Raw genomic sequence first — 12,426 nt, 5'->3', positions numbered from 1 at the left:
GATCCCTTGAAATATGTGTTTACTACTTATGCTACACAATCTGCTCCACCTTGTATTTAGCTGTGACACTCTGACTACATTTCCCAGACTTGAAGAAGAACTCTGTGTAAGCTAGAAAAGCTTGTGTCTCTCACCAAGAGAATTTGGTCCAATAAAAGATTTTACCTCACCTACCTTGTCTCTCATACTAAGATGTCACTTTTCTCTGTCCTGTGGGGGAAAATGTGTGTCTTACATTATTAGTGTAACTTGGTTGTGAATTTAGTAATGCGTGTGACTTTGCCTTCCACAAAACAGTAGCTCAGTGTGTGAAGTGCTAAAATGAGCCAGTCAGCTTTTACAGTCACTCACTGTTCAAAGGCTGAATCTCAACAATTGCTGAGCTCCTTCATTTTCTAGGCTTCAAATTCATAGTAAATGGGATTAGAGCCTTTTTTTATCATAGCAAAATTCTGCTGAAAACACAGCACAAACTAAGTAGATTTCCTCATATCTACAGTCTTCTTTACGGACATTGCAAACCCATTACGCTGCAGAGTATTGAGATATGAAACCTAAATTAAAAAATGTTTATGCTAATGATGGTCTTTGCTTACATTCTGTTTTAATCTACAATATAAACTAAATTCAAATGTCAATAGAACAGTATCACTTGGCAATATTCCCAACTATATTAAATACTACAGACAGAAATTATTGTTCTCATAGTGCATATTATGTATACATACAATATACATTTTAAAGGATGTAACACCTACAGAGTATTACTTGTGGACAGAGGGGTTTTTTTATTTCACAGAATGATAAGCAATGAAGAAAATTATCATTTCAGTGTAAATTTAGTCTTTTTAATCTGCAGAGGTTTTAAACGAAGATTTTATGGTCTATTACACATATTAATAAGAATCTTTATAGGTTGATCATACAAGAAGCTATCTTTATTGGTTTCTTCAGAGCCATTATGAACTGCTTTCAGAGTATTCCTCTGAAGCATTAGCCAACTGAGACAACCCCTTTTGATCCATAAGAACAGCCATAATGGGTCAGACCAAAGGTCCATCCAGCCCAGTATCCTGTCTTCCGCAGTGGCCAGTGCCTGCTGATTCAGGGGAATGAACAGAACAGATAATCATCAAATGATCCATCCCGTTGCCCATTCCCAGTTTCTGACATCATATATGCAACTTATTGAGAGGATGAATTTTTTGGCCATTTTGATTTACAACCTAGCTCGAGACCCTCACATTTGAGAAGATGCCTCAAAGCCCCCACCCATTCCCTCTGTACCCCAGGCTTTTCTATGCTGTGGTCCATGTCAAAATGAAATGGGGTCGGGGGGACTGGATGTTCTATTCTAAGTATATTTCAAAAGCCTGTCTTTAAAATGTTGTGAAAAAGGATGTCCAGACAGACGTCTCACCTGATGAAAGCAATATTTTCATTACCAAAATGATAAATATAAGCTTTTTTTAAAAAATAAGATACTCAGTCTTTGCAGCAACCCTATGTAGGCAGAATGTTGAAATGAGTTTTAAGATAAGTCTATTTTAAGCAAGCAAAATGACCCTTCTGCAAGACTATTTTAAATACTTCACACTTTAAGTGTAAACAGAACTGGAGGCTACAAATGCTCATTAATAGTTTCAAACAACCTCGGTCCTGTTCCTGTTTATTAATTACTGATTTGATTTGTTCACCTCATACAAATGGACCTAAATACATGCAGCTGGTTATTGCTGACTCATCTGCACCAGTCCTGTCCTTAACTTGCCATTTTAGCAGTATGAGTTATTTTAATTTGTGTGTGTACACTAGAAATTCCGTCCTATATGTAGAACTCCACAGTTCATTTCTGCAGCATAAGATGGCAGATACCATCAGCCTCTCTCTCCTCGAACAGCTTCAGCCAGACATTCCTAGGCTAGCTTCAGATTTTGCAACCAGCCACCAATTCTGTGGAGGTTTCTGTGACAAAACCGTGGCCTATTGTACAGTGGTTAATTTGGGCGGTGGTGGAGGGAAGGGGACACATGGATATTTTTTAACCACTCAATCACTTATCAGATGTGTTCCAGTCAGTGGTTGAACATAAATTCTCTCTCTCTCTCTCACCCTGTCCAATTGTTGGTGGGCAAATGTCTGCATCAAAACCTCACTTTGAAAGTTAAGAGTAATTGCAGCACTTTCAAGAAAGAGGACAGGGATTAAATAGGTCTGAGGACTTCTGGTTCAACCTGGTTTGGGGGGATAAATTTTTTTTTTTAAGTCTCATTTAGGAGCCTACTCACCATTTTCAAAAGGGATTTAAGGAACCTAATCCCACTGAGACTAAGGTTCCAAAGTGCTTCAGTCACTTTTGAAAATCTGATACAGGTGTTTTGAAAATGTTACCCACTGCCTGTAAGTGCTACCTCAGTATAAATGCTAACCATAAAAGTATTCCATTGTAACACCCTAGCTTAGTATATCTAGTCACGTCTCCCTCTTGTGTGTGGGCCCAGCAGGAGAGGGGCCTGACATCCTTAGTAGTTCAAGTGGCAGGAGCATATGTATCTGGAGTTGCAGGTCTCCAGTTCTATCCTTCCTGACAACTGTAACGTTTCTGTGTGTGTGTCCATGCAGCCGTTTCCTTAGTTAAGTGTTGATCCTGCCAAGTCAGAACAGAGGCACACTGGAGCATGTAATGAGAGAGGCTTGCTGTGCTTCTGGTACGCTATACCTGTTGTGTGCATAGAGGACTTCTATTCCAAGCACTCACAATGTGGCCTCATTATAAGTGCTGCATTTCTGAAAGGAGGTAGAGAGAGGAAAAAGGAATATTATCCCTTTTCAGGAGTCTGGCCAGCTTACTTTTTTTGCATACATACTTTAGAGAGTTATTTGAGGCATTTTTAGCTTGAGAAGGAGAATGGTGGTAACCTCATTTAAGATTTGTATCAAGCAGAGTAAGAAAATGGATTGTGAATATTTTGTAGTTACTAAAAGTAACTGAATGTTCAATGAAGTGTGAATTTCCAAAATAGAGAACCAGCAAAATGACTTTAAACAATTTTCCCCACCATTTGTATTTGAAACTACACATTACTTGTGATTAGCAATTTTATGTCATTCATACGCAGTGTACTGTAACTGGATTCAATAAAATTGACCTGCTTCCAAATATTAAACTAAACTTGATATTTAATTACTGTACGTGCTAAAGTTAAACCAGAAAACTAGGACATATATTAAAAATTCCAATCATGTTGAATGTGAAATAAATAGCAGTATTCACATTTACTGCTTTGCATGAGAAATGTATTTTCTTCCCTGTTCTAAACTGAAATAACACCAAATAACTGTAGAACACCTGTATCAAAATAAAAACACCAGAAACTATTTTATGTGACCCATTTAGTTCTGTCGCACAATTTGTATAATGTAACTTTTTACAGCATACTGTGCAACAAAACAGGTCATTTAAACAATAATTAGTATTACAGATAAAATGTCACTGCAGTTATGTTAATTACTAGAGTACCAATGTACTATAGGATATAATACATAATTGTCAAGCCTATAATTTTAAATTAAAGTGCAGCAAAGCATACCATTGCTACACTTCCTTCTAATTAATATTAATTAAATGTACTATTTACATCCCTGCAGAATTTGTCCCATTCTGTACTCAAACGAATGTGTTTTTCCCTACAATAGCATAAATTAAAGGCTGTTCTTACACTATTTTTCATATAATTAATAAATTTACAGTATATTTTTCATTATTTAAAATTAAACACTTTTCTGCACTAATTTTTTTCCCTTCCATTGTGTACTAACTGGATTGTTATTTTAGGGTCACTTTTGTTTATATTTTATTTTACAAACAAAGCATATCTTTCCATTCTTTTTTAATAAAATAAAGATTAATTTTAAAAGGAGATAGGACATAAGAACTAACAAAGGTTAATTCTGTATCGATATAACTAATGCGTGTGGGACATAAAATACAGAACATTCTTGTCAAAATATGGAGCCTTATAACTGAGATCAATGCAGGTTTTATCATTGATTCCAATGGGAGCAGAAGGCTTTTGTAGCATCTCTGCTTTGAGACAATTTTCTTATAAATTTTTCAGTAAGAAAAAATGAGTTAAATTTCTGATTTGTTTAAATATACTGTGAATTATTTATACAGCAGTTGAAATGTTCCCCTTTTGCAGTGCAGAAATTCTGTAATGAAGTCATTATTCAGGTCTTGCATAAAGAATATGTTCATATATATACTTATTTAGAAGTATAATAATCACATTCATTGTGTTGGCCACATGCCTGTGGCTAAAATATGTACATAGGGATTTAGCAAAATATTTGAATATAAAGTATAATATTTAAAAGCAGAACTTGAAATACATCCTTCAGTTGGGTATTTAATCTCTGATCTTTTTAAAGATTTATGGTTGGATTAATCTGAAGGTGTTGAAGTAGAAAAAGCGCTAAGTCTGTATCATTATTTTCTAGGACTCACCGCTGGTTTAGAAAAACTTAATTTTATATTGTTTGTTCATTTTCTTTAGGTCAGTGGGACAATGTATAATACAGGGAGACATGTTTCTCTACGATTAGACAAAGAGCATTTGGTGAACATCTCTGGAGGGCCCATGACCTACAGTCACCGCTTGGAAGAGATCCGGCTACACTTCGGAAGTGAAGATAGCCAGGGATCAGAACATCTACTTAACGGACAAGCTTTTTCTGGAGAGGTACGTCAATGTACTTGGAGTTCAAAATGAACCAGTATGAAATACCTGCTCTCCATTTCTGCCTAAGGGTAGTGTCAAACTAATGGCTGCTCATGAAAAACGATCTCCTTTTCTATATTTTAAAAAGAAGGGAATTTTTTTTTTCAATTGTGCATTGTAATACATGTGTATCATATCAAACACAGCATGTTCACTGCCAGGTGTGTGGTGAAATATAGGGATTGTTGTGTTAGATACATGCTACTCACATGTTGAAATAACCAAATTGCAGCTGGGGATTTGGTTTTTCAGGCTGGAGTTTTCAAGGAGACTAAGGAAATTAAGGATAAAATTCTGGGTTACTGAAGTCAGTGGCAAAACTCCCAGTAGCTTAATAGGGCCAGGATTTCACCTTCAGTGCTTAAATCTTATTGAATTTCAATAGGTTCAGGGCACCTACCTGTCTTAAATTGGGATTTTCAAAGGAATTGGATAGCTAATTAATATTCTATTCCAAGAACATTCTGAAATTGCAGCACAATATTTTTCATTCTTTATGCTGCTGATTCTAAAATTTATTTTTCTGTTTTAAAGACCGTAAAAGCTTCCTGTAAATTAGACCCAGACAAAATGCAGGTAGAACGTGAAACACTCAGATTTTTACCATTCAGATCAGTTTCAGTTACAGAAAAAGAATCTGAATGCAGTGCATTTGCCATCTCTGTGGTTATCCATGACAAGTATCATTAGGTTGGTCCATCATATTCCTAAGAAAACTTAAAACTAATTATCCAATTCTAATATTAACGGGGGTAGTTGTTTCTAAAAAAAATTCTACCTTTATTGCTTACCATTGTCCAACATTTCTACTGTACACCATTATCCTGTGAAGAATATGCAGAGCTTAATTTTACATATGGCGAATAGTCTCATTGAAGTCAGTGGGCCTGCTCAAGGGACAGAGAGTTAACCACACAAGTTATATCTTTGCAGTATCAGGACCTGATTTAGAGACCAGATAATAGCGGGTAAAGGAGGTACTGTAAAGTAGTGATCCTGCCCTCTGATACATGGCTCTCATTAGTCTCTCAGGCTATGTCTACACTAACGACCTAACAGCAGCACAGCTATACCAATGCAGCCACTCTATGCCGACTGGAAAGAAATCTCTTGCTGGCATAATTAAACCACCCTCAACAAGTGGCGGTAGCGCATCACCTGCTGACATAGTGCTGGCCATGTTGGCGCTTCTGTTTGTGTAATTTATGTCGGTTGGAGGGTGGGGGTGTTTTTTCACACCCCTGAGTGACAAAAGTACTAGTGTAGACAGTGCTTTCAGCAGTTTAGGAGTACATGCATTGGTAGCAAGTTTTTCAGGATAAATGGTAATGCTGACAGACTATGGCCAGGACTGAGCTCGAAGAGGACAATCATTCAGTTGCTTTGTATACAGAAGGGATACAAGAGTTTGTCTCCTATCTTTATTTTTTGTTGTATCCAAGGGTGCTGGAACAGGGCAGCATAGTCCCACCACTTTTTACCAGGCTGTAAGGGTGACAGTGAGGGGCGGGGCAGGGGTTCCCCCCACTTTTAGGAAGCTTTCGCCACTCCTGGCTGTACCCATCTCCCATTAGCTTGTTTCCGGTCTGTGAAGCACCTTGCACGCTACAAATTCTAAGTAAATAACTAAAATAATGCTTCAGAAGAACTGCATCTCATTACAAGTATATTAGAGTTACCTTCAAAGACATCTTGAGTACCCTGTTGTCATTCTTTTAGAAGACCAAAAGGAATAGTTTCCAGCAACAAAGCACTTATTTATTTTGTTGAAGATGAGTAATCACATTACCATCTGTACCATCTATCACAGACTCTGGTGATGAGTCAATTAATGCATGGTATTTTCTTTGGCATAGTGCAACAAAGTTATCTGAAGAGCAGCAGATTAGTTGCAGGCTTGTCAAATGATGTTATTATAATTGATGGTAATAATTTGCTTTGTTTTGTATAAAGCTATGTAGCTGTATAATATAGTCAGCGGCAGTGTTTTCATAAAATTATTCATGTCTTACATAACTGACTAGTGGATACCTTGTTTAAATTCTGTGATGGACACGTACATTGGATCCAATGTTTAACTCGTAAATGAACATTGAGTGTTTTAATAAATATGACCTTGCTTTGTTAATCACATCTAAATAGTAAGAGTGATATTCAATACAAAATAGTTTGCTTTAACAAAAAAGCAAGAAATACGGCTGAAATATAGCCCTGCATTCGATTTGGCATATCAGCATTGTTTCAGAAAGTCACAGGAGAGATTGATGGATTAGAAATATATCAGCCATAAATTTTTTGTGTTGAAGGAAAAATCACACAGAGTATAGATTGTAATGAAAGGTGAAAACGTACAGCAGCACTGCAGCCCCAATATTTAATACCATGCAGCAAAAGCAAAAGAGGGTGATTTAAAAAAAAAACCCAGCATCTTTGACAAAATAAGAGAGAGCTGGAGAACAGAATACAGCTGACAGATGAGAGAGGGAAAGTAAATTAGGGGGGACTTGGGAGATGGAGCACTTGGAGAGAGAAACAAATGAACACTTCTGACAGGTTAAAAATAACAACCAGAATTGACGAGTATGAGAACCAGAAAACAACACGTGAAATGGAGGGAGGTGAACTGAAAGGGCATGGAAGGAGTGGCCAAGGGTCCAGAATTTTTTTTTAAGCTTTGAAACAGGGTTGTCCTGTTATGTCTGTCTTAGTACATAGGTCGACAATATTTGCCAACAGATACAACACCTCTTTCCCAAGTAAAAGAAGAAAACTGCTGGCAAAAGTGGTGACCACTGTCAGTCATTACGAATGACAGGAAATATAATACAGGAACTAGACATGGGGCTGAACCTTTTGAGATTTGGAAGTGCTTGGAGCTGGCACTTTGCCCATCTCTTACGTAAAATATCTGTTACTGAATTGCTGTGTCACATTCCCACATACTGTGCTGTACCCATAATACAAAGAGAGGGCCAAATGGACCCTGCTGTATAGAGTTGGTACAACTCCTCAGCAAAGAACTAGCTTTTACACCACAGCTGAATTTGGCCTGGGGAGTATAATTCCATCCAGCAAGCTCCACTTTTAACAACAGGGTGATTTTAGATAAGCTCTCAGGTCTGGGAAGGGTTACTTATAATGTTTACAATTCCCAGCAGTAATACTAAGGAAATGATACACTAGTTCAGGCCTGCACAACTCGTAAAGCAGCGAGGGCCACATTACTCCAAAGAAAACAGCTGAGGGCCGAAACCCCCCGGCCCCGTGGAAACAAATCCTACTTCCCCAGCACCGCCCCACCAAAACAGCTGTGGGCCAAAAAGGAAGGTTGGGGGTGGGGAGGTGATACTTGATTTTAAATCAACCAGGGGCTCCCAGCTGAAGGGGTGGCTGGGAGCCCTCAGGGGCAAATTAAAGGGCCTGGGACTCCAGCAGCTTGGGGAACCCGGAGCTTTGTGGGGCTGGGGCAGGGATTTAAAGGGCCCAGAGCTCCTGCCGCTGAGGAGAGCCCGAGCCCTTTAAATCCCAGCCCCAGCCCATCCTCTGGAGCCGCAGCCAGGATTCAAAGGGCTCTGGGCTGCCCATGGCAATGGGGAGCCCTGAGCCCTTTAAATCTCAGCCACAGCCAGGAATCTCTGCGGGCAGTCCAGAGCCCTTTGAATCCCGACCGCGGCTGAGATTTAAAGAGCTCTGGGCTCCCCGCCGCAGCGGGAAACCCACAGCCTTTTGAATCTCGGGCACGGCTGGGACTTAAAGGGCTCTAGGTCCCCACAGCTGCGGGCAGCTCAGAGCCTTTGATTCCCGGCTGTGGCTGGGATTTAAAGAGCTCTGGGCTCCCCACTGCTTGCCCAGAGCCCTTTGATTTCCTGCCGCAGGCCGCACAGTGAGCCTCCGCGGGCCGCGTGTTGTGCAGGCCTGCACTAGTTAATTGCTAGCTGACTTTATGGAGTAACGTATGCTTTCAGGCCTGCTACTGCCCATAGCTGTCGCTATAGTGATAGGATAATATTGGTCAAAGGAGAAAGAATAAGGAAAAATACAGTACAAGTATAAATATAAAATGCACTTAAAATATTTGCAAAACACCTCAGTTAAGAGAAAATAAATACAAGTCTAGGACCTGATCATCAAGAGCATTCCATGGTGCCCAAATGCAATCCCAGTGAAATCATCTTGACTCCTCCGAGAATCAGGGTGAAGGACTGGCGCCAGAATTGATACATCTGAGCCCATATAAAGGAATTACGGTAACTATTTGCCATGAATTTCAAGTCCTTTTGCACCTTGTTTGTACTAATAGTTTATGAGCATCTTTCCCACCATTGGTCTAGCAGTGCTGGGAGTTTTAGTATAAATTGGATACAGGCATGATTCTCAAATCTAACACGCACCCTTCCTGAGCTACACCAATGCTAGGGAAAAGTTTGAAAATCCCTAGTGTGCTAAGGACATTTTTAAAACATTTTCCACCATTATTAACACTCGCAGAGTTGAATCTGTGTGGCAATAGGGAGATTTTTTTTTTTGGCAAAATTTCTCCAGACCTCCAGGGCCTGATGTAGAGAGTTGCTGATTATTATTGTCTATATTGCAGGAGCACTTAAGAGCCCTAGTCATGGATCAGGCCCCGCACTGTGCAAGGCGCCATACAACCACAGAACAAAGACTGACATTGTCCCAAGGAGTTTACTGTCTAAGGCCTGATTTACACTTAGATATTTTGCTGGTGTATCTGTATTGGTTATTAGTGTGTTTTGTTTGTTTTTGCCATCATAGCTATGCCAGCAAGAGCCCTACTGTAGGTGCAGTTATATAGTCTGTTTTGCTCAGGGAACTGATAAAAGCTATTCTGACAAAAGGACTCTTGCTAGTATAAACTGCATCTATGCTAGAAGCATAGACCACCACATAATAGCAAATCTTTCAACTCTAGAGAAGGCTTGGTCTGCATTAGCAATTTATGTCAGTGTAACTACATCACTCAGCAATGTGGAAAATCCAGTTATGTCAACCTAACTCCCAGTGTAGACAGTGCTATGTCAGTAGGAGGATTTCTCCTGTCAACATAGCTACCGCGTCTCGGGAAGGTGGAGTACCCACATGAGGTAGCATTTTCACTGAAGCACTGCAGCAGCGCAGCTGCAGCCATTTCAGTGTAGACAAGTCCTGAGATGCTTGAACTCCCACCGAATGTGGTATGAGGGTGCTTTACGCACTAGGGAAAAATTTGTGTTCTTACCACATGGTTCAGACACATCTATTTTTCTAGTCAAGACAACATACAAGTGGGCAAAGACTTAGGGCAAGCTTGACAGCAACAGGATGGTGCAAAATTGTGAAGACAGAACCCAGTAATGCCAAACTGTTTTAAAATCTATTAGGGTCTGAACACCACTAGGGATTTGTAATGGGTGGCCTAATTCGGTGTTAAAGGACGTGGAAAGAGAGAGAGAAATCTCTACAGTAATCTGGTTACCTTTTAGCACTTAATTATCACTTCACAGTGGACTCTGGGCAGATAATTGAGAATTGTAATGCTTAAAGGTCTTGTAACAAGCGGAAGCTTTTAAAAATATATATAAAATTATTCTATGAGGAACGTGTTTGACTGTTTCCAGCAACATGGAATAAGAAAGGATTTGAAATATGAGTCAGTTAAGCAGTTGATTCCTCATCTGGTATGTAATTAAGTGGGCTCAACACACTTCTCACAGATTAAAGCATTTAATTGTACTATGAACATTAAAAGAGGATCTCAAAATCAAGGCATGGTGTACACTTAGAAATTAGGTTGATGTAGTACATCACTCGGGCGTGGAAATTTTTGCACCCTAAGCACCGTAATTAGGTTCACCTAACCCACAGTCAAGATGCAGCTACGTTAGAAGAATTCTTCTGTCATCGACCTAGCTAGTGTCTCTTGAAGAGGATTAACTGGAAAAAACCCTTCTGTTGATGTAGAAAGCATCTACACTATGGCAGGACAGTGCCATAGATGCGCCACCATAGTGCAGGCCCAAGTGAAGTCCCAGACTAAGACCATGTCTACGCTACCACTTAGGTCGGCAAAACTCACGTCGCTCAGGGGTGTGGGAAAAAAGTCATTTTTCAGGCCCTTTGATTTTGTCACTTTCTTCTTTGAATCCCTCATCCCTTTCACCACCACCTACAAAGCTCTATGCAGCCCTGCCATTCACATGAAGAACTTGGAGCACATGGTCCTGCCTACAGATTTTTCCTCAGGAAGGGAGAATTAAATAAGTGAGAGCAATGAGCATAGGCCTACTGCCTCCCATCTAAACATCTTCAGAAGACTAAAATCTTCTTCTTTCAGGCATAGGATCATTGTGTGAAGCAGAGAAGAATGCAAACAATAATTAGCAGTCTGTTTATACTGTAATGGGTTAAGTATTTAGGCTTATGTAGCTAAAGAGCCAGCTTGTGCCTTCACTCCTGTAAGAGTAGCTGAAGAGGGCTGCAGAGCTAGAGAGCCCAAGCAGAGGTATTCTGAGACTTTACACCTGTGGAGAGCAGACACAGGCAGAATGCCTCTGCTATCCGTGTGGGATAGCACACCTGCTGGGGAAAGAAGGTGTAACATGCGTTCCTCCAGCATCTCCTACCGGACACTAGTAGGCATGCTGAGGGAGAGGGGCTCTGATCCTGCTTCTTGGTTCTGTGGCATCCAGTTAGGCTTGCTAGCTAGCCAACCTGCCCCTAGGAAGCAGGGAGCATTACTATCAGCATTGTGCCTGGGTCCTGCACAGCTCTATGGGAGTGGGGGAGGATGTCTCTCTGCTTTGTTCCACTATAGTGCACCCATGCAGGACAATTCAGCACTTGGCCAAAAGGCTATATAGTAATATGTGTATAATACTGTAAAAAAACAAAGTATAAAATATCCATAAATGTCATAACACACAACAAACTATATCCCAGCTGTGTCCAATATTAAAGCTCTAAATGGTGTGTTTTGTTACCCAAATTTCTCTGATTAATTTGCTTTGACATATCTATAAACCTTTTTCCTAAAAACAAAGTGAATCATCTGAGAAGCACAGATTTAATTGCTAGTCTATTGATGGATAATAAACAGGTCTGCAGATTAAAATATGAACTAATTACTGTACTCAATTCAATTTACTTGATTTCATGTTACATTAAATTTTGGTGTCATTTGTTGTGGGAGGTTTTAGATTTATTTGCCCTATAATGAGTTATGCTAGAGGGTTGCAGAGGGATAGATTCCTTCAAATTGGAAGGTAAAAATGAGTGGTATTCGCTGCAGTAAGTGAACTGTCTAAATATCTATCAATATGTGACAGTAATAACAATCCCAAAACAATGTATTGAAATCCAAATGTTCTACAAAAGGGCAAATATTTAAATAGTGCCCAAAGTCATTGTTTCTGAATAAGGAAAATTTTGCTTTTAAGCTTATTTTTGTGTTGGATTAAGAGGAGCTTTTATGTACTTACTTTCCTGGAAATTGGGACAAGAACATTTTGCCATAGAGCAATATGAAATATTATACAGTACAGCAAACTTCTTACGCTGTCTGATTGTAAAGAACTGCATTTTAATGTCCAATAATATTAGGAAGTGGGATTTTGTTTTTAATATCTTTTTTAAAATGGGATGTTTG

The 12,426-nt window shown here is 39.4% G+C and overlaps 1 protein-coding gene across 5 annotated transcripts in view; it reads left to right on the top strand.

Moving 5' to 3' along the window:
• CA10 (carbonic anhydrase 10) overlaps positions 1-12,426 on the top strand; it is a 316,228-nt gene that overhangs the window by 252,111 nt on the left and 51,691 nt on the right. For all 5 annotated transcript variants that reach the window (XM_030534700.1, XM_030534698.1, XM_030534702.1 and 2 more), the window contains one exon: positions 4,557-4,742. In XM_030534700.1, the coding sequence (XP_030390560.1) occupies positions 4,557-4,742 (186 nt within the window). The remainder of the gene's footprint in view (positions 1-4,556; positions 4,743-12,426) is intronic.

Source organism: Gopherus evgoodei, chromosome 15 (assembly GCF_007399415.2).
Source record: "Gopherus evgoodei ecotype Sinaloan lineage chromosome 15, rGopEvg1_v1.p, whole genome shotgun sequence".
NCBI lineage: Eukaryota > Metazoa > Chordata > Testudines > Testudinidae > Gopherus > Gopherus evgoodei.
Note: the sequence above shows the minus strand (reverse complement) of the source record. Positions and strands in the feature narration are given on the sequence as shown.